The 23,120-nt window shown below is 46.3% G+C and overlaps 1 protein-coding gene across 5 annotated transcripts in view; it reads right to left on the bottom strand.

Moving 5' to 3' along the window:
* Window positions 1-23,120, bottom strand: part of dysf (dysferlin, limb girdle muscular dystrophy 2B (autosomal recessive)) — a 302,843-nt gene that overhangs the window by 135,653 nt on the left and 144,070 nt on the right. For all 5 annotated transcript variants that reach the window (XM_067979452.1, XM_067979536.1, XM_067979392.1 and 2 more), the window contains exons 26-28: window positions 22,114-22,228; window positions 20,096-20,201; window positions 17,105-17,247 (exon numbers count right to left, since the gene is read on the bottom strand). In XM_067979452.1, coding sequence (XP_067835553.1) covers window positions 17,105-17,247; window positions 20,096-20,201; window positions 22,114-22,228 — 364 coding nt within the window. The remainder of the gene's footprint in view (window positions 1-17,104; window positions 17,248-20,095; window positions 20,202-22,113; window positions 22,229-23,120) is intronic.

Below are 23,120 nucleotides of genomic sequence, written 5' to 3'. Positions count from 1 at the left end.
GAGGCCATTCGGCCCATCGTGCCTGTGCCCGCTCTTTGAGAGAGCTGTCCAATTCGTCCCACTCCCCCCTGCTCTTTTCCCATTCCCCTGCAAATTTTCCTTTTCAAGTACTTATCCAATTCCCTTTTGAAAGTTATTATTGAATCTGCTTCCACCGCCCTTTCAGGCAGCGCATTCCAGATCATCACAACTCGCTGCACAAAAAAATGTCTCCTCATCTCTCCTCAACAAATCGTACTAATTAAAATTATAATGTTCGTAAATCGAGGAACCCAGGACGAGCAGTGAGGCCAACAGTGCAGGACATCACCAAGGATGCAAAGGGAAGGAGAGGAGATGAGGTAAATCAAGTAGGACAATGGTCCAATTGGCCAAAGTGTCCCATCAAGAATACACAATCTTTACTGTAGGATTTATGTTATTTTTCCACCCATCACTCAAGCTCCTCAATTCATATCAGCAGTTCCAAATTGTGGGTTTAATACCAAATTATTCATGGTATCCCTTCAGCTCATGGCCTCATCCACTGGATATGAAATTGGGGGAGCAGTATAATTTTTTTCACAAGTTATATACAGAGTAAAGCTCCCTCTACACTGTCCCATCAAACACTCCCAGGGCAGGTACAGCATGGGTTAGATACAGAGTAAAGCTCCCTCTACACTGTCCCATCAAACACTCCCAGGGCAGGTACAGCACGGGTTAGATACAGAGTAAACCTCCCTCTACACTGTCCCATCAAACACTCCCAGGACAGATACAGCATGGGTTAGATACAGAGTAAAGCTCCCTCTACACTGTCCCATCAAACACTCCCAGGACAGGTACAGCACAGGTTAGATACAGTGTAAAGCTCCCTCTACACTGTCCCATCAAACACTCCCAGGGCAGGTACATCACGGGTTAGATACAGAGTAAAGCTCCCCCTACACTGTCCCATCAAACACTCCCAGGGCAGGTACAGCACGGGTTATATACACAGTAAAGCTCCCTCTACACTGTCCCGTCCAACACTCCCAGGGCAGGTAAAGCACGGGTTAGATACAGAGTAAAGCTCCCTCTACACTGTCCCATCAAACACTCCCAGGGCTGGTACAGCACGGGTTAGATACAGAGTAAAGCTCCCTCTACATTGTCCCATCAAACACTCCCAGGACAGGTACAGCCCGGGTTAGATACAGAGTAAAGCTCTCTCTACACTGTCCCATCAAACACTCCCAGGGCAGGTACAGCATGGGTTAGATACAGAGTAAAGCTCCCTCTACACTGTCCCATCAAACACTCCCAGGGCAGGTACAGCACGGGTTAGATACAGAGTAAAGCTCCCTCTACACTGTCCCATCAAACACTCCCAGGGCAGGTACAGCTGTGGAATATCTCGGTTTTAATGATTTCATCTGCGTACAATTAAGAAAATTAACCTCCTTGGTATTGTTGCACCTAAATCATATTCCACAGTGTTTGGCCCCCTGTATCTGTATTTATAAATTAACGGCCTGACCCCACATCCTCCATTATCCCACCTGGCCCCTTCCGTTCGTTGCCATGACACTCTCATAGTCTCAGCTGTGCCTCAGTTGTCAGCCTTGGCTCAGTGGGTAGCTCTCCTGCCTCTGATATCAGCAGGTCATAGGTTCAAATCCCACTCCAGAAATTTAAGCACAGAATCTACTCTGACACTCCCAGTGTAGCGCTGCCGAAATTCCCCTGTCTGTGGGATGCTACAAGAAACACAAAGATGATTATAAACCACAGGAGTCTGGTTCAACCTCAACAATTTCAGAGCTTTACTCTGTATATAACCCGTGCTGTACCTGCCCTGGGAGTGTTTGATGGGACAGTGTAGAGGGAGCTTTACTCTGTATATAACCCGTGCTGTACCTGCCCTGGGAGTGTTTGATGGGACAGTGTAGAGGGAGCTTCACACTGTATCTAACCTGTGCTGTACCTGTCCTGGGAGTGTTTGATGGGAGAGTGTAGAGGGAGCTTTACTCTGTATCTAACCCATGCTGTATCTGTCCTGGGAGTGTTTGATGGGACAGTGTAGAGGGAGCTTTACTCTGTATCTAACCCGTGCTGTACCTGCCCTGGGAGTGTTTGATGGGACAGTGTAGAGGGAGCTTTACTCTGTATATAACTTGTGAAAACGTTAAACCAAGGCCCCATCTGCCCTTTTAGTTGGGTGTAAAATGTCCCACGGCCATTATTCAAAAAAGAGCTCTGGGGAGATCTCCCTGGTGTCCTGGGCAATATTGATCCCTCAACTCACATCACTAAAAAAACAGGAAATTGCTATAAATACTCATCAGGTCAGGCTGTATCTGTGGAGAAAGAAACAGAGTAAACATTTCAGGTCAATGACCTTTTGTCAAAACTCTCTCTCTCTCTCCACAGATGCCGCCTGACCTGTTGAGTATTGACAGCATCTTCCGTCCTTATTTCACATTTCCAACATCCGCAGTATTTCGCTTTTGTACCACTAAAAACAAACACAGATTATCTGGTCATTATCACATCGCTGTTTGTGGGACCTTGCTGCGCACAAATTGGCTGCTGCGTTTCCTACATTACAACAGTGACTACACTTCAAAAGTACTTCATTGGCTGTAAAGAGCTTTGGGACGTCCTGAGGTCATGAAAGGCGCTATAGAAATGCAAACGATACAGATTTAAGGTGATCGACAAAAGAACCAGAGGCGACATGAGGAAACATATTTTTACGCAGCGAGTTGTGATGATCTGGAATGCGCTGCCTGAAAGGGCGGTGGAAGCAGATTCAATAGTAACTTTCAAAAGGGAATTGGATAAATACTTGAAGGGAAAAAAATGTAAAGGGCTGTGGGGAAAGAGACTAATTGGACAGCTCTTTCAAAGAGCCGGCACAGGCACAATGGGCCGAATGGCCTCCTTCTGTGCTGTACCTACTATGATATTATGATTTGGAACGTGTTTCCTACATTACAACAGTGACTACACTTCAAAAGTACTTCACTGGCTGTAAAGCGCTTTGGGACGTCCTGAGGTCGTGAAAGACGCTATAGAAATGCAAGTAGTTCTTTCTTTCTTTCTTTGACGTGGCCTAGCAAGCTACTCAGTTGGATCAAAACCACAACCAGTGGTTCAACAAGAAGGCCCACCACCACCTTCTCAGGATGCCTCGGGATGGGCAACAAATGCCGGCCTTGTCGGCGACGCCCACATCCCGAGAATGAATTTTAATAAAGATCGAAGCTCCGCGGTGTGTAATGGAAATTTGCATCACCCAGGTACAATATTGCACGGTGCAGTCTGTTCCGTCTCAAACGGTATTCGAATTATGAGGGCAGGTTTTCCTCTGTGGGCAACTGCTGGGGGCCTGAAAGGCACAGGACAGCTTAGGTGCACCCCAGGGAAAGAAAACGGCCATAAATTGTCTCCTCGGGGCCTTCCCCCACCCCCCCCCACCACCCCTGCAATCCCCGCACCACCCCGATCCCCCCTCCCGACGGAAAAGGCTCGAGGGGCCGAATGGCCTACTCCTGTCCCTACGTCCCGTCCCGTGGCCGATCTTCGAGTTACAGCAGGCAAAACGCTCCCCGAACCACCGCAACAGGCAGACAGCAACTCCAAAGACGTGAATGACGAACCACCGGCAACGCAGCACTCTCCTCAGTCCCGCACGGGAGTGACGGCCGAAATTACACCTCCAGGTCCTGGAGTCGGAATCGAACCCACAACCCTCAGCTCTGGGCGTAATTTTAACCCACGACGGGTGGGAAGGTGAGGTGGGGAGGGTTAAATTCTTCCAAATATGAAACTCGACCCCAACCAGGTTCTGGTTTTACCGCACGGGGCGGGTTTGGGGGCATCCGACTAATCCGCTCTGAGGGGGGCTGATCGGTTTATAATAATTAAATGAGGATCCGTTCCTCAGATTTTGGGAGCCGTTTACATTTAGCGGCTGCGGGCCGTGTTTCTCCGGGCTCGGGAAACGGGGGCTGCCGGATCCAACAGGTAAATGCTTTTCCAGCACTGCTTGTGGGCCAGGCGGGGCAGGAGTGCTGCCCCCCGACCCAGCAAGCTAATCTGCCCCAATCTCCAGACCAAAACCCCCCGCTCACCAACACCCCACCCCGGTCTCTCCCCCCGCCCAGCTCCAATCTCTCTCCCCTCCCCCTCGTGATCTCTCCCCTCCCCCTTACGATCTCACCCCCCACCGTGGTCTCTCTCCCCCTCCCGCGATCTCTCCAACCCCCCGCGCAGACTCCCTGCCCCCTCCCCGATCTCTCCCTCCCAACAACCCTCCCCCCGACCCCCCGCGATCCCTGCCCCCCCGACCCCCCCGCGATCCCTGCCCCCGACCCTCCGCGATCCCTGCCCCCCGACCCCTCCGCGATCCCTGCCCCCCGACCCCTCCGCGATCCCTGCCCCCCGCCACCCCCGCGATCCCTGTCCCCGACCCCTCCGCGATCCCTGCCCCCCGACCCCCCCGCGATCTCTTCCCCCAACCCCGTCGCGATCCCTGTCCCCCGACCCCTCCGCGATCCCTGTCCCCCGACCCCTCCGCGATCCCTGTCCCCCGACCCCTCCGCGATCCCTGCCCCCCGACCCCTCCGCGATCCCTGTCCCCCGACCCCTCCGCGATCCCTGTCCCCCGACCCCTCCGCGATCCCTGTCCCCCGACCCCTCCGCGATCCCTGCCCCCGACCCCTCCGCGATCCCTCCTTACCGACCCCCCGCGATCTCTCCCCCCAACCCCGTCGTGATATCTTCACCGCTCCCCCCCGCCCACTGACCCCGTGCGATCACTTCCCCGCTTTTATATTCGGCTGGTCCTCCTCCTTTCCGGTATTTCCGTGTTTTCCTGCTGCTGACACGAGCCCCCGCTCCCACCCCACCTCCCTGTAAATACCGGGGTCAGAGAGCTACCTGCTGAGCCAAGCTGACGCACACTACTTCTCCTCAATAGAGATAGACCGCCCGTTGCGATGCGGGTGGAAAGACTGGAATCTGGGGTGTTGTTTAATCCGGGGTCTCCCCTTAAGGCCACCTGCTCAAGCACTCCTACTGACGCCCATATAAAGGCAGCTGCTCGTAAATTCCAGCAGTGAATTCGAGATCAGCAAACTGCTTCGAAAGATCATGGGAAGGATTTGAGGAAATGACAGGCGTTACTTTATTTTAAAAGATTTTTTGAACGATCTGCACTAGAGTGCGACACTTGGAATGTGACGAACACAAACCAGATCCAAGATGGGCAGTGAAGTTATTAATAGTAAAACTGGTTCACAACACCATCCAGGACAAAGCAGCCCGCATGATTGGCACCCCATCCACCACCCTAAACATTCACTCCCTTCACCACCGGCGCACAGTGGCTGCAGTGTGAACCATCCACAGGATGCACTGCAGCAACTCGCCAAGGCTTCTTCGACAGCACCTCCCAAACCCGCGACCTCTACCACCTAGAAGGACAAGGGCAGCAGGCACATGGGAACAACACCACCTGCACGTTCCCCTCCAAGTCACACACCATCCCGACTTTGATATATATTGCCGTTCCTTCATCGTCGCTGGGTCAAAATCCTGGAACTCCCTTCCTAACAGCACTGTGGGAGAACCTTCACCACATGGACTGCAGCGGTTCAAGGCGGCGGCTCACCACCACCTTCTCGAGGGCAATTAGGGATGGGCAATAAATGCCGGCCTCGCCAGCAACGCCCACATCCCATGAACGAATAAAAAAAAACTGGTTCACAACACGGGGAGTGTAGTTATTAATAGTAAAACTGGATTACAACAGGGGCAGTGCGTAATAAATTGGATAGCCAGGTGGTGAAGGATCGAACACTAGAGCCTGGTCTTCAGTTGCTTCCATGCCTTTATTCACAGAGATTCACATTACACACACCACACCCTAGATCAGTTCTCTTAGAAATGGATACAAGAGAGTTCTCAATTGATACGGACCACCTGAATACATCGAATCATAGAAAGGTTACAGCACGGAAGGAGGCCATTTGGCCCATTGAGTCCGTGCCGGCTCTATACAAGAGCAATCCAGCTAGTTCCACTCCCCCACACTATTCCTGTAGTCCGGAAAATTTTTCCTTTCAAGAACTTATCCAGTTCCCTTTTGAAGGCCATGATTGAATCTGTCTCCACCACCCCCTCGGGCAGTGCATTCCAGATCCTAACCACTCGCTGTGTAAAAAAGTTTTTCCTCATATCACCTTTGGTTCTTTTGTCAGTCACCTTAAATCTATGTCCTCTGGTCCTTGACCCTTCTGCCAATGGGAACAGTTTCTCTCTATCTACTCTGTCTAGACCCTTCATGATTTTGAACACCTCGATCAAATCTCCTCGCAACCGTCTCTGTTCCAGGGAGAACAACCCCAGCTTCTCCAGTCTATCCATGTAACTAAAGTCTCTCATCCCTGGAATCATTCTAGTAAATCTCTTCTGCACCCTCTCTAAGGCCTTCACATCTTTCCTAAAGTGCGGTGCCCAGAACTGGAGACAATGCTCCAGCTGCGGCCGAACCAGTGTTTTATAAAAGTATGACTTCCATACTTTTGTACTCTATGCCTCTATTTATAAAGCCCAGGATCCCGTATGCTTTTTTGACCACTTTCTCAACCTGCCCTGGAAACTTCAACGATTTGTGCACATATACCCCCAGATCTCTCTGTTCCTGTACCCCATTTAGAATTGTGCCCTGTAGTTTATATTGCCTCTCCTCGTTCTTCCTATCAAAATGTATCACTTCGCATTTTTCTGCATTAAATTTCATCTGTCACGTGTCCGCCCATGCCACCAGCCTGTCTATATCCTCTTGAAGTCTATCACTATCCTCCTCACTGTTCACGACCCTTCCTAGTTTTGTGTCATCTGCCAATTTTGAAATTCTGCCCTGTACACCCAAGTCCAAGTCATTAATATATATCAAGAAAAGCAGTGGTCCCAGCACTGACCCCTGGGGAACACCACTGTACACCTCCCTCCAGTCCAAAAAACAATCATTCACCACTACTCTCTGTTTCCTGTCCCTCAGCCAATTCTGTATCCATGTTGCTACTGCCCCCTTTATTCCATGGGCCGCAATCTTGATGATAAGCCTACCGTGCGACACTTTATCAAATGCCTTTTAACAGTCCATATACACCACATCAACTGCATTGCCCTCAACTACCCTCACTGTTACCTCATCAAAAAACGCTATCAGATTATTTAAACATGATTTGCCTTTAGCAAATCCGTGCTGGCTTTCCCTAATCAATCCACACTTGTCCAAGTGGCTGTTAATTCTGTCCCGGATTATCGTTTCCAAAAGATTCCCCACCACTGAGGTTAAACTGACTGGCCTGTGGTTGCTGGGTTTATCCTCACACCCTTTTTTGAACAAGGGTGTAACATTTGCAATTCTCCAGTCCTCTGGCACCACCCCTGTATCTACGGATGTTTGGAAGATTATGGCCAGTACCTCCGCAATTTCCATCCTTACTTCCCTCAGCAACCTAGGATACATCCCATCCGGACCGGGTGACTTATCTACTTTAATTACAGCTAGCCTTTCAAGTACCTCTTCTTTATCAATTTTTAGCCCATCCAGTATCTCAACTACATCTTCCTTTACTGAGACTCTGGCAGCATCTTCATCCTTGGAAAAGGCAGATGCAAAGTTCTAACTTAGTATCTCGACCATCCCCTCTGTCTCCATGAGTAGATCTCCTTCATGGTCCCTAATTGGCCCCACCCCTCCTCTTACTACCCGTTTACTGTTTACATGCCTGTAGAAGACTTTAGGATTCCCTTTTATACAATTAACACTAATTGATGTAAATCACACGGATACAATTAACAGATTCTCTCTCTTTAAACTTGATATACAAAACAAACAAAAATTTTTAAAAATCAAGAACTTTCTTACTCTGTACAATTTATACTATTCTCAGCATTACATTGTGAGGTGACCCTTCCCCACGACCCCTAATAATTCCTTCGTACATGTATTTCTTTCAGTAAAACAATCCGACATCTGATGGTTTGAATCCAGACATTTAATTGTCGAGATTTCCTTTCTCTCCAGCATTTGTTTCAAGCAGTGAGGTCAATCCGTAATCTTCTCTCACTCACATTTCTCGCAGCGTGTACATTAACCCACAGTGAACGATTGTCTACATAACATTCAGTGGGTTTACTATCTTCAGTACTCCCATTGTACAGGACGTCACTCAAAATATTTGCCAAATCGAATCCCATATCCACTGCATCGACAAGGGCCGGGGTTTCAGCAGGCAGAGTATCTTAACAACCCTGTTTATTTTCTTAGCTTCCCAAACTAAAGGATGACATTTCCCATTCTCACCCATAAGAAACACGATTAAACCAGCCGCACTAGAAAACCCATCAGGAAGATTAGCATGTGAATCATCGCTAAAGATAATTAGCTTTATTTTCTTTGGGTCACCTAAGGATGAGAATTTAAGTACGCATTTATCTATATTTAATTTTTGTAATGTTTTATTTGCCCTTAAAACATTCTCTACTACGGGGTGTATCGTTGAAGCACTTAACACCAACACATCAACATAAGAACATAAGGAACAGGAGCAGGAGTAGGCCATTCGGCCCCTCGAGCCTGCTCCGCCATTCAATCAGATCATGGCTGATCTTCAACCTCAACTCCACTTTCCTGCCCAATCCCCATATCCCTTGATTCCCCCAGAGTCCGAAAAATCTATCATCTCAGTCTTGAATATACTCAACGACTGAGCATCCACAGCCCTCTGGGGTGGAGAATTCCAAAGATTCACAACCCTCTGAGTGAAGAAATTCCTCCTCATCTCAGTCTTAAATGGCCGACCCCTTATCCTGAGACTATGCCCCCTAGTCCTGGACTCTCCAGCCAGGGGAAACAGCCTCTCAGCATCTACCCTGTCAAGCCCCTTACATGTTTCAATGAGATTACCTCTCATTCTTCTAAACTCCAGAGAATATAGGCCCATTCTACTCAATCTCTCCTCACAGGACAACCCTCTCATCCCAGGAATCAATCTAGTGAACCTTCGTTGAACCGCCTCCAAGGCAAGTATATCCTTCTTTAGGGAAGGAGACCAAAACTGTACGCAGGTCAGGCCTCACCAAAGCCCTGTACAATTGTAGCAATACTTCCTTACTCTTCTACTCTAACTCCCTTACAATAAAGGCCCACATGCCATTTGCTTTCCTAATTGCTTGCTGCACCTGCATATTAACTTTTTGTGTTTCTTGTACGAGGACACCTAAATCTCTCTGAACATTTAATAGTTTCTCACCATTTAAAAAATATTCTGTTTTTCTATTCTTCCCACCAAAGTGAATAACCTCACATTTCCCCACATTATACTCCATCTGCCACCTTCTTGCCCACTCACTTAACCTGTCTATATCCCTTTGCAGACTCCTTGTGTCCTCCTCACAGCTTGCTTTCCCACCTAGCTTTGTATCATCAGCAAACTTGGATACATTACACTCGGTCCCTTCATCTAAGTCATTAATAAATAGCTGAGGCCCAAGCACCGATCCTTGCAGTACCCCACTAGTTACAGCCTGACAACCTGAGAATGACCCGTTTATCCCTACTCTCCGTTTTCTGTCCATTAACCAATCCTCTATCCATGCTAATATATTACCCCCAATCCCATGATCCCTTACCTTGTGTAACATCCTTTTATGTGGCACCTTATCGAATGCCTTTTGAAAATTCAAATATACTACATCCACTGGTTCCCCTTTATCTACCCTGCTAGTTACATCCTCAAAAATAAATTTGTCAAACAGGATTTCTCTTTCATAAAACCATGTTGACTCTGCCTAATCATATTCTGATTTTCTAAGTGCCCTGTTACCACTTCATTAATAATGGATTCTGGCATTTTCCTGACGACCGATGTCAGGCTTACTGGCCTGGAGTTCCCAGTTTTCTCTCTCCCTTCTTTCTTGAATAGCTACCTTCCCGTCCACTGGGACCAGAATCTAGGGAATTTTGGAAGATGATAACCAATGCATCCACTATCTCTGCAGCCACCTCAGATGTAGGCCATCAGGTCCAGGGGATTTATTGGCTTTTAGTCCCATTAGTTTCTCTAGTACTTTTTCTCTAGTGATATTAACTGTTTTAAGTTCCTCACTCTCATTAACTCCTTGGTTCCCCACTATTTCTGGTATGTTTTTTGTGTCTTCTACTGTGAAGACAGATACAAAATATTTGTTTGACGTCTCTGCCATTTCCTTATTCCCCATTATAATTTCTCCTGTCTCAATCTTTAAGGGACCAACGTTTACTTTTGTTACTCTCTTCCTTTTTACATACTTGTAGAAGCTCTTACAATCCTTTTTTATATTTCTTGCTAGTTTACTTTCATATGTTATTTTCTCCCTTTTTGTCAATTTTTTGGTCGTCCTTTGTTGGTTTCTAAAACTCTCCCAATCCTCAGGCTTATTACTCTTCTTGGCAACATTATAGGCCTCTTCTCTTAATCTAATACTATCCTTAACTTCCTTAGTTAGGCACGGGTGGATCACTTTTCCTGTGGAGTTCTTATTTCTTAATGGAATGTCTTGGAATCAAAACTAGCATCTGGTCTAGTTTGAGTGCACAACCAGTTCAACTGACCAATCAAGCTTCATAATTGCTCTGTCTCTTCTTTAGCTATATGATCACCATTCTGTGATGACCGAGTCCAATTCACTGGGACGGGAGTAACACTCCCAGGAATATGTTGCTAAAAGAGCTAAAAAGATTTTTAAGGTTACCTTTCCAGCAGTGGGAGAATCCACTCGAACATCTGGATCATCCAGTTTCTCTTCAAAGCCCCTAGGTACCAATCTCGCTTTAGTTTTATACGTCCCATCTGCAAGGACTTTCTCAGTACAAACCCATCAATGCGACAAAGCTGGTTGACCCTTATGTGTTATCTCAGAATAAACGTCAAATTCTTTCCAACTGTCTAACTCCCATTGTTTTTGCCTCTCTTACTCATTTATCCTCAAGTTTATTGGCAGCCACCAAAACTTCACGATCATGAGGACTTCTGCTTTCAGTTCTGTTACGTGACTGTTCTGTGATCTTTGTTTCATTGTCTGACCAAGTCAAGCTACGTCTTCTACTTCCACTTGAATGTCCGTAGAGACTATTACATAACATAAGAACATAAGAAATAGGAGCAGGAGTAGGCCTATCGGCCCCTCGAGCCTGCTCCGCCATTCAATAAGATCATGGCTGATCTGATCCTAACCTCAAATCTAAATTCATGTCCAATTTCCTGCCCGCTCCCCATAACCCCTAATTCCCTTTACTTCTAGGAAACTGTCTATTTCTGTTTTAATTTATTTAATGATGTAGCTTCCACAGCTTCCTGGTGCAGCAAATTCCACAGACCTACTACCCACTGAGTGAAGAAGTTTCTCCTCATCTCAGTTTTGAAAGAGCAGCCCCTTATTCTAAGATTATGTCCCCTAGTTCTAGTTTCACCCATCCTTGGGAACATCCTTACCGCATCCACCCGATCAAGCCCCTTCACAATCTTATATGTTTCAATAAGATCGCCTCTCATTCTTCTGAACTCCAATGAGTAGAGTCCCAATCTACTCAACCTCTCCTCATATGTCCGCCCCCTCATCCCTGGGATTAACCGAGTGAACCTTCTTTGTACTGCCTCGAGAGCAAGTATGTCTTTTCTTAAGTATGGACACCAAAACTGTATGCAGTATTCCAGGTGCGGTCTCACCAATACCTTATATAACTGCAGCAATACCTCCCTGTTTTTATATTCTATCCCCCTAGCAATAAAAGCCAACATTCCGTTGGCCTTCTTGATCACCTGCTGCACCTGCATACTAACTTTTTGATTTTCTTGCACTACGACCCCCAGATCCCTTTGTACTGCAGTACTTTCCAGTTTCACGCCATTAAGATAATAACTTGCTCTCTGATTTTTCCTGCCGCGAGATCTCCCTCTTTCATCTCTAGTTCCCGGTCGTTTTCTGATGTGAGATTCACTTCCGGACTCCCTATCACTACTTGTACTCTGCTTTCATGCTCTCCACTCTTTTACCCCATTCTGCCAGTCCACGGACCTCACTGAATGGCCAACATCCTGAACATTCAACCAATATTTAAACTGACCAGTAGCTTTGCCTGTATGTCACAAAGTTGTCACATCCCTCCATTCATTCGTCCCTTCTGGAGCATATGTCACCCGTGTCCCCACTTTGGGTAATTGTTCTGTGGATGAGCTCTGTCATGTGTTTCTTGCTCACTGACATTACCACTGTCCAGCCCTTGATCCACCTCAGTCTGTTCCTCAGGAACCTCATCAAAAGAATCATGAACATCTGAGGCACAAGGTGCCTCGTTTACTTCTATCAACTGCTCAGAGTCTGAGATTTTATAATTAATTCCAATTAATCATGAAGAATGAACCCTAACAGTTTGATCACCATGTTGTACTGTCGTACCTTACCAGGGCCTTTCCGTTCCCTATGACCCACTCTTTTATAGTATACCAAATCTCCTGAATTGCACTCTGTCTCAGATGGTCTAATACGATGCTTCAGAGCTCTACAAATTTTCTCTGATACCTCAGCCTTGATAAAAGCCCGTTTCCCTGCACACACAGCATTTAAATACTCAGAAAAAAATGGCACTAATTGTAGTACCTTCTAGAGCAGGAGGATTATCAAAAAGAACAGAAGGTAATTTGGGATTGTGCCCATAGACTAGTTGGTAAGGACTATATTCTCCAACCATCTGAAGAGAATTCTTTGCATGAACTGCCCATGCGAGGGCTGTGGACAATTTACACTCTGTTCGATCAGCCAATATTTTATGCACCATGCTATCAATCACAGCATGATTCCTTTCACAAGGAACATTGCTCAAAGGGCTCCCAGCTGCTGTATTCGAGACAATTACATTCATATTCTCACACATGTTACTGAACTCCGCATTAGTGAATTCACCTCCATTATCGGTGGTGTCCCAGGTCCAGTCCCTATCCATTTTTCCATAATTTTATCGAGAATAACCTTCTTCTCCTTACTATATATTAGTGTAGAAATACTAAATCTCATAGCCAGGTCAATAAAATGTAAGATGAAAACATTTCTGTCTTTGTCCCATACCTTTAGATCCATGGCAACTACCTCGTTAAAGTCACGTGCTAATGGAACACTTAAAATAGGACGTGGGGCGTCTGTCTATACTTCTTACAGATTTCACAGTTCTCACTAATCTCTTCTATTAGCCTCGTATACTCCTCATCAACTTTTAGCAGGGTGACTTTTGGCAGGATTTTTACACGTTGACAAGTAGGGTGGGCAAATTGTCTACGTAACTTTCAGACAATTTGTTTTTATTCTCTCTTATCCTTATCGCCTGTTGCCATTAATACTTGTCTAACATGCTGATGAGAAACATCAGGTTTTATTAAGGGGATATAATAATGCCCTGACTGGGTAAACTGCACATCAACCGATTCCCTAACAATGATTACCTCATCGTGTTCCATGTCAAGTTTCATTTTTGCCTTTTCCATGGACGGTTTACCCAAAAGCAGAGGGATCTCACTGGAGACTCCATCCATACTTATAAAATGGCTTACTCCAGCTATCTTACAAGGAGTTACCACTCTTTCGAGTGATCTCAAGGTGTTGTCATCTCCAAACTTAAAACATGTCGAACTTTTATATTCCTTAACCTTGCTTTGATCCTCACTACTTTATGAATTAGGATAACATTTTAACCAATCTACCCCGCACACAGTGGAAGTACATGCACTAACTCCGCACAATTAAAGGAATCCGTCAATAATACATTCATCTCAGGATTAAAACTCCTTGTGACCAGTATCATCTGTTCATTTTCATCATTCTCTTCATCATTATCTTCATTCTCTTCATCATTATCTTCATTCTCTTCATCATTATCTTCATTCTCTTCATTATCTTCATTCTCTTCATTATCTTCATCATTATCTTCATTCTCTTCATCGTTATCTTCATTCTCATCATTATCTTCATTCTCATCATTATCTTCATCATTATCTTCATTCTCATCATTATCTTCATTCTCTTCATCATTATCTTCATTCTCTTCATCATTATCTTCATTCTCATCATCATTATCTTCATTCTCATCATCATTATCTTCATTCTCATCATCATTATCTTCATTCTCATCATCATTATCTTCATTCTCATCATTATCTTCATCATTATCTTCATTCTCTTCATTATCTTCATCATTATCTTCATTCTCTTCCTCAGAACTACTTTCTTCCCGAGTCATTTCAAAGACCCTGCGTCTTCTCTCTGGGCAATTCGTCTCATGATGATACTTAGAGTCACATCTAAAGCAGCTCCTGATTTTTCCTTGGACATTCCTGGGATTCATTCGCCCGTTATTACTGTCCCAATTTTGTCTTCTGTTGATATAACTGGATTTGCTGCACCTGCTTTCATCACCAATCTGGCTGTCTTTAATCCTTCCGTCTTATTGACTCCTGCGTCCGGTCTCTTGAAAACTTTGAAACCCGGACTGGCGCCTGCGTTTAGTATCTGGAACATTTCAAAACCTGGTAACCATCGGATCATCTACTCTTTGTGTCACAGCGGAAGGTCTCATTCGTTCCATGAAGGTTGAAGGGAATGATTGTTTCCCCAGGAATTTCTTTAAGGCAGCAGAGTCTCCTTTTCCGAGAACTGGACGCCAGTTAGGACCAGTTGCCTGTCCATATGAGACACTTTAGCACAATCTAGTAATTTAAATGCTAGTACCGATCCAGGGGTTCCAAATCTGAACTTTGTCAACTTTTTGTACAATTTGTTAAAGTCCAAGATATACTCGTCCATTGAATGACCGTCCGTTTTCCAAAATCTATCAAATGCTGACCAGGTCTCACAGGCACTTAACAGGTCATCTTTCTTGCTGATTTGATCCAGAAATTCTATTAGAAATGTAAAACCTTCATCATTATCCAAAAGACCTGCATCCATCTCAGGAAATACCTTACTTCTGATTTTACTCTGTTCGGGAAGCGACAATGCCAAGGCCATGCCTTGTCTTCTCTTTGGGAGAGTAGTGACCCGTGTCCACATATCAACCTCATTCTTCCACTGGTCATACGGTCCAAACTCCGAGAACATCAGAGGGAAATCATACCTCAACGATTTAAACTTGCTTTCTTCCATTTTCCACAATGGCCACTAGGCTTTCCAGTTTTGTTTTAAGTCCACAAAAAAAAATTATAGTTTCCAACCTCCACCTTTAAGCAACCATCCTCTGCTACCATGTAATAAACTAGATAACCAGGTGGTAAAGGACAGAATACTAGAGCCTGGTCTTCAGTTGCTTCCAAGCCTCTATTCACAGAGCTCCACCTTATACACACCACACCCTAGATCAGCATTCTTATAAATGCATACGAAAGAGTTCCTAATTGATACCCACCACCTGAATACAATTAACACTAATTGATATAAATCACATAGATACAATTATCACCGTGTAGTTATTATTAGTAAAACTGGATTCCAACACGGGCAGTGTAGTTATTAATAATAAAACTGGATTACAACACCGAGGGTATAGGACAGTAGAGGTTAAGGGGTGATATGATTGAGGTTTTTAGGATTTTGAAAGGGATTGATGGGGTAGATAGAGTGTAACCTTTTCCGCTGGTGAGGGAGTCTAGGACAAGGGGACATAACCTTAAAATCAGAGCCAGGCCATTCAGGAGTGAAGTTAGGAAACACTTCTTCACACAAAGGTTGGTAGACGTGTGGAACTCTCTCAAGTTTCAAGCAGTAGATGCTAGCTCAAATAATAATTTTAAATCTGGGATTGATAGATTTTTGCTAGCCAAGGGTATTATGGGATATGGAGTCAAGGCAGGTGGATGGAGTTGGGATACAGATCAGCCACGATCGTATTGAATGGAGGAACGGGCTCGAGGGGCTGAATGGCCTGCTCTTGTTCCTATTAATAGCAAAACTGGATTACACCTCTCTGCCCTTTCTTCTTTTAATGTTTTCTTTTTCAAATATTTAACCACTTCCATTGTGTGTAATGTCCCAGTCCTGATAAAACAGACACTCTCTGAGAGACCACGAGCAGTGCTATGGGTCACGTTCCACCATAACAAAAACCGTATATCGGAGTGTGCAAGACATCGCACTTTGTTACTGACGCAAAAAAAAAAGAGAAAAAGGCTAATTACTTAACGAAGCAACAATTCAACTCTAAGTGACCTCAGCCTATGTTTACTTAACATACACTCGTGTCCTTGCAGGACAGTGTATGATCCAACTTACCGTCAGTAACTTTTCTCCCCTATTTTTTAAAACAGTACTATTTTTAGAAGATATCTTTGGGTTTTTTTTTGTAACACATCACAGACAATCCAGTGGTTTTCAAACCAGAGGAGTTTATTCTGCCCCACTGTACAGCACTGGTTGGACTCGAAGGCCAACACTGACCCCTGGTGGTTGATGTTTATAAATACAAGCGGACCATGCTGGGAACACACCATGGGAAAAAAGACCTTGCATTGATATAATGCCTTTCACATCCTCAGGTCGTCCCAATGAAGTACCTTTTTGAAGTGTAGTCACTGTTGTAATGTAGGGAAACAAGCCAGCCAATTTGTGCACAGCAAGATCCCACAAACAATGAGGATATATGACCAGATAATCTGTTTTTATAGTGTTTTTGGTTGAGGGATAAATATCGGGCCGAGATTCTGGGGAGGACTCCCCTGCTCTTCTTCAAAACAGTGGCCGTGGGATCTTTTACGTCCGGCTGAGAGGGTAGACGGGGCCTCGTTTTAACATCTCGATGGGAAAGACGGTGCAGCGCTCCCTCAGTACTGCACTGGGAGTGTCAGCCTGGATTAGGGGCTCGTCGAATTGAATCGCCAGGGTCCTTGGACCGAGATGTTAAGATTTTAAAAAATGGTTTTGGAAACTAGTCTCCAGCCGGATGCGTGGACCCCGTTCACGCAGCGATCTTCTCCCTCGCCGTCATTAACCCAACTCCCCCCCCCCTCACTCCCCGGCCCGTGCGATGCCCCCGCCACCTCACCTTGCGAAGCGTCTCCGCCTGTTTGAGGTCCCTCCTGCGCATGCGCACCCATCTCCGCCGTCTGTTGGTGTGGTACATCTTCTCCGCCGGTGACCAGGACTTGGGCTTCCGGTCCGGTGGGATGGTGATCCCGTACTCCCAGCCTACAAGGGGTAATTACAGGAATGGATCGCAGCTGGGACAGGTCCTACACCCCCTCCCCCCGCCCCCCCCCACTCACCCGCACAACATGGACCAGGCAACCCAGGGGTCATGAGCTCAAATCCCACCAGGGCGACTTGCGGAATTGGACCCAACAAATCTGCCAATTCGTGGCCTTGCACCAGATAAAATGACCACGAGAGCTGCCAGATTGACGTTAAAAACCCAACTGGTTCACTCATGTCCTTCGGGGAAGAGAACCTACTGTCCTTTCCTGGTCTGGTCTACATCTGTACTTAGTTGACTCAATGCCCTTGGAATTGGACTAGGAAGTCACTCAACGGTACGGAGATAGGAACATAGGTGGGCCATTCAGCCCCTCGAGCCTGTTACCCAGGTTCAGGAGGATAAATACTGGCCTTGTCAGCGACACCCACATCCCGAGAATGAACGACAAACGAAATCAGTACTAACTCACACCAGGGTCTGAGAGACTGACCAGTGCTACACTGATTTGCCAATTCCCTATCACACAATGGTACTGTGGCAACTCCCAGAGTTCACCGTGCTGACCGAAACCAGGGGCACACTCATTAGACATTTTATTTCTCTCCAATGTTCTGGCCCCCTCGTCCCCTGAAGGCACTGACTCTTTGCTGGGCTACAGGTTCCACTGCCTGTTGGCACCTCCTCGGATCTTCAGCTGTCAACCTCGACAGGCTATGCAACCTTTGGGGGGGGGGGGATGATGTTTATCACATTCATTAAGTCATAGAATCACAGAAAGGTTACAGCACGGAAGGAGGCCATTCGGCCCATCGAGTCCGTGTCGGCTCTATGCAAGAGCAATCCAGCTAGTCCCACTCCTCCGCCCTTTCCCCATCGCCCTGCAAATTTTTTCCTTTCAAGCATTTATCCAGTTCCCTTTTGAAGGCCATGATTGAATCTGCCTCCACCACCCCCTCGGGCAGTGCATTCCAGATCCTAACCACTCGCTGTGTAAAAAAGTTTTTCTTCATGTCACCTTTGGTTCTTTTGCCAATCACCTTAAATCTATGTCCTCGGCTCCTTGACCCTTCCGCCAATGGGAACAGTTTCTCTCTATCTACTCTGTCTAGACCCTTCATGATTTTGAATACCTCGATCAAATCTCCTTGCAACCTTCTCTGTTCCAAGGAGAACAAACCCAGCTTCTCCAGTCTATCCATGTAACTAAAGCCCCTCATCCCTGGAATCATTCTAGTAAATCTCTTCTGAACCCTCTCTAAGGCCTTCAGTTGTGCTTAATACATTGCACCCTTCCGCAATGTCATCCAAAACTCTGCTCCCCGGATCCTAACTCGCACCAAGTCCAGTTCACCCATCACCCCGGTGCTCGCTGACCTACATTGGCTCCTGGAACGGCAATGCCTCGATTTTAAAATTCTATCCTTGTTTTCAAATCCCACCATGGCCTCGCCCCTCCCTATCTCTGTAACTTCCTCCAGCCCTACAACCCACTGAGATCTCTGCGCTCCTCCAATTCTTGCCTCTTGCGCATCCCCGATTTTAATCACTCCACCATTGGCGGCCGTGCCTTCAGCTGCCTCAGCCCTAAACTTTGGAATTCCCTCCCTAAACCTCTCCGTCTATCAACCTCTCTCTCCTCCTTCAAGACACTCCTTAAAACCTACCTCTTTGACCAAGCTTTTGGTCACCTGTCCTAATATCTCCTTATGTGGCTCGGTGTCAAATTTTGTCTGATTACACTCCTGTGAAGCGCCTTGGGATATTTTTACTACGTTAAAGGCGCTATATAAATGCAGGTTGTTATTGTTGTGAACAATAGTGCGACTGAAACACTACGGGGTGGAAATTCGTCAGGTCCAGACTCTTCAGCGCACGCCCGAACCGGGAGGCCTGCGGACGGCCCGAAATTGGGCATTCAGTACCCTTGTATTCCATCCCCCTGCTGGCACCAACCTTCAAGGTAAATCAGGACTAGTAACCAGGCAACACCAAGCTTGATTTACAGATGGCAGGGGAAAGGGGAGATTGAGGGAGGATTTTTGAGGTCCTGGGAAGGAATGAGTTAGAGTAGGAGACGTGCAATGAGTCTTGTTCTCAACAGTGAGAAGATACCGGGAGGAAGGCTCAGAGGACCGCTGACTATAAATACATTTGTAAACAATTTTACAACACCAAGTTATAGTCCAACAATTTTATTTGAAATTCACAAGCTTTCGGAGGCTTCCTCCTTCCTCAGGTGAATGTTGTGGAAATGAAATCCTCGAACCCTTCGCATTTATAAATCACAGAACGACACCTGGTGATTACAGATTGTCTTTCCAACTGCCCGTTGCCAAGGCAATTACAGAGAGGTGTTACCTCTCTGTCTGCACACTGTGATTGCCTTGGCAACGGGCAGTTGGAAAGACAATCTGTAATCACCAGGTATTGTTCTGTGATTTATAAATGCGAAGGGTTCGAGGATTTCATTTCCACAACATTCACCTGACGAAGGAGGAAGCCTCCGAAAGATTGTGAATTTCAAATAAAATTGCTGGACTATAACTTGGTGTTGTAAAATTGTTTACAATTGTCAACCCCAGTCCATCACCGGCATCTCCACATAATAAATACATTGAGTTACATAAACAGGCCATTCGGCCCAACTGGTCCATGCCGGTGTTTATGCTCCACACCAGCCTCCTCCCTCCCTACTTCATCTCACCCTATCAGCATATCCTTCTATTCCTTTCTCCCTCATGTGTTTATCTAGCTTCCCCTTAAATGCATCTCTTCTATTTGCCTCAACTATGGTAAATAGAGACACAGAAAGACAAGATTCCTTTTCCTCTCGTCACGTACCTTGTTCATCAACAGCTCGGTTGAGGTCAGTGGACCATTCAACATCTTCCCAGTTCCAGCCCCCCGGGCATTCAATGTCATCCTTAGGCAGCACCTTCTCTCCATTCTGGAACGGAAAGGATTTTCATTACAACTTGCACTTGCACTGATTCCAAACTCCCAGTCTCAAGGAACTCCCATTACCCTAAAGAGTTTGGGACCCCCCCCCCCATCTCAATGTGGTCCTGAAAGTTGAGGGGCGTTAGCACTCCAGTATAGAATACTTTCTGTTCCAAAGTTCGTTGGCTGGGGGAGGAGATCAGTCTTATATCACCTAGTATTTTGCCTACCTTTTATAAGCACGGTCAAAGTGGTCTCCTGGACTAGTTTTCGATCACCTTAGGAGGGGGTTGGAAAGGAATTTTCTAAATTTTTTTCCCCTTAGTTTGCCTTGGATTTTTCAAATCTGTTCTTTGTTGCCTCTCCCAGGAGATCACCTGGCTGTTGGTGGGTAGCGGGATATCAGATCACTGATGCTCCAGTCATCATCGCTGCATGGGGCAGGCTTGATGGACCAGATGGTCTTTTCCTGCCCGTCACTTTCAAGCGTAAAGTTAGGTCTCAGCATTAAGCGTTCTCCGGCTGGCAAGATAGAGAGTAACACTCCCCTTACTCTGCCGTAACACTCCACCTCAGCCCCAACTTCAAGAGAGGGTCCTTTCTCATTGAAGGTACAACTCTGCTGGCTCACAGAGGAGGTAGGAAGAGCCAGGGCTTGGCATTAGGACCACTGCTCTTTTTGACATATATTAATGACCTGGACTTGGGTATAGAGGGTATAATTTCAAAGTTTGCAGATGACACAAAACTCAGAAATGTAGTAAATAATGTGGAGAATAGTAACAGACTTCAGGAGGACATAGACAGACTGGTGAAATGGGCAGACACATGGCAGATGAAATTTAACAGAGAGAGGAGTGAAGTGATGCATTTTGGAAGGTAGAATGAGGAGAGGCAATATAAACTAAATGGTACAATTTTAAAGGGGGGGCAGGAACAGAGAGACCTGGGGGTGCGCATACACAAATCTTTGAAGTTAGCAGGACAAGTTGAGAAGGCTGTTAAAAAAGCAAGGAAGTTATGCTAAACCTTTATAAAACACTGGTTAGGCCTCAGCTGGAGTATTGTGTTCAATTCTGGGCACCACACTTTAGGAAGGATGTCAAGGCCTTAGAGAGGGTGCAGAAGAGATTTACTAGAATGGTACCAGGGATGAGGGACTTCAGTTATGTGGAGAGACTGGAGAAGCTGGGATTGTTCTCCTTAGAACAGAGAAGGTTAAGGGGAGATTTAATAGAGGCGTTCAAAATCATGAAGGGTTTTGATCGTAAATAAGGAGAAACTGGCAGGGGGGGGGTTGGTAACCAGAGGACAGAGTCACACACCATCCCGACTTGGACATATATCGCCGTTCCTTCATCGTCACTGGGTCAAAATCCTGGAACTCCCTTCCTAACAGCACTGTGGGAGAACCGTCACCACACGGACTGCAGCGGTTCAAGAAGACGGCTCACCACCACCTTCTCAAGGGCAACTAGGGATGGGTAATAAATGCCGGCCTCGCCAGCGACGCCCACATCCCAAGGGTGAATTTTTAAAAACCTATCCAGTGACTCCTGCTGACAAGGACATAAAAATCATAGAAGGTTACTGCACGGAAGGAAGCCTTTCGGCCCATCAAATCCGCGCTGGCTCTACGCGTGAGCAATCCAGCTAGTCCCACTGCCTCACCCTATCCCTGGCGTGTTGGTAAGTGTTGAGCGAGGGCCCAATCGAGCTGAATTGATACCAGTGCTCGATTCCTGCCAACTATCAAATAGCCAGTTACACAGGTGAAGAATGGGTGCTTGTGTGAGGCACTGAACAATGTCAATACCCAACGCGACCCTTCAGGGAGAAGAGGAACGAAGGAGAAGAATGAAAGAAATAACAGCCCAGGAGACCTGATCGTTGAACGAGTCCTGGTTACGGGTACTTACGATGTCAGAGTAGGCTTCGGTCATTTGTATCCACTGTCCCCCCGGCAACCGCATCTGATTCTCAAACACCTCCTCGACGAAGGTCATGTGACCAGCATCGGCGCCGTAGAGTAAGCTGCAGGCACGAACCGCAGTCAGGCGTTAAAGGGGAGAACGGACTCAACCAGTTAACCACAGCCAATAGCAGGTTAGCGCACACTGAGGGGAGAGGGTTACCATGCCAACGTTAGCTCTACCGTCAGGTGAAGCAGATTACTGCAACAAACCCAGATTACTAGTCCAGTGACATAACCATTTCACCAGCATACCCAGGCGATACAGTAGTGTTTTTTTTTTAAATTCATTCTCCGGATGTGGGCGTCACTGGCATTTATTGCCCATCCCTGATTGACCTCGAGAAGGTGGTGGTGAGCCGCCTTCTGTGAACCACCTGTTGCAGCAGGATTGTACAACTGAGTGGCTTGCCGGGCCATTTCAGAGGGCAGTTGAGAATCAACCACATCGCTGTGGGTCTGGAGTCACATAGAGGTCCAGACCGGGTAAGGACGGCCGGTTTCTTTCCCTAAAAGGACATTAGTGAACCAGATGGGTTTTTACAACAATCTGGTAGTTACGTGGCCACTGTTACTGACGCTAGTTTCTTTCTTCCAGATTTTATTTTAATTAGTTGAATTTAAATTCCCCAGCTGCCGTGGCGGGATTGTGAACTCATGTCTCCGGATTATTAGTCCAGGCCTCTGGATTACTAGTAACGTAACCACTATGCTACTGTACCCATGTGCGGTAGTTATGTTGGTGGAGCTTGTGTGAGCTGTGCTGCTGGTGCCAGCTGTCTGTTTAGTGAGAGTCCCAAACTCGTACTTCTCTATTCTCTAATGGCCAGCTGGTGGGTATTTTCCTTGGGGAGAGGTTGGCAGGACCTCTTTGGCATCAGGATGACTCTGGGATGATACGTTGATAAATTTAAACCCTTCTATGATTCTATTTACATGGGTAAGATGGGTATA

This window comes from Heptranchias perlo, chromosome 1 (assembly GCF_035084215.1).
Source record: "Heptranchias perlo isolate sHepPer1 chromosome 1, sHepPer1.hap1, whole genome shotgun sequence".
Classification (NCBI taxonomy): Eukaryota; Metazoa; Chordata; class Chondrichthyes; order Hexanchiformes; family Hexanchidae; genus Heptranchias; species Heptranchias perlo.
The sequence above is the reverse complement of the archived record's forward strand: the minus strand, read 5'-3'. Positions and strand labels throughout refer to the sequence as shown.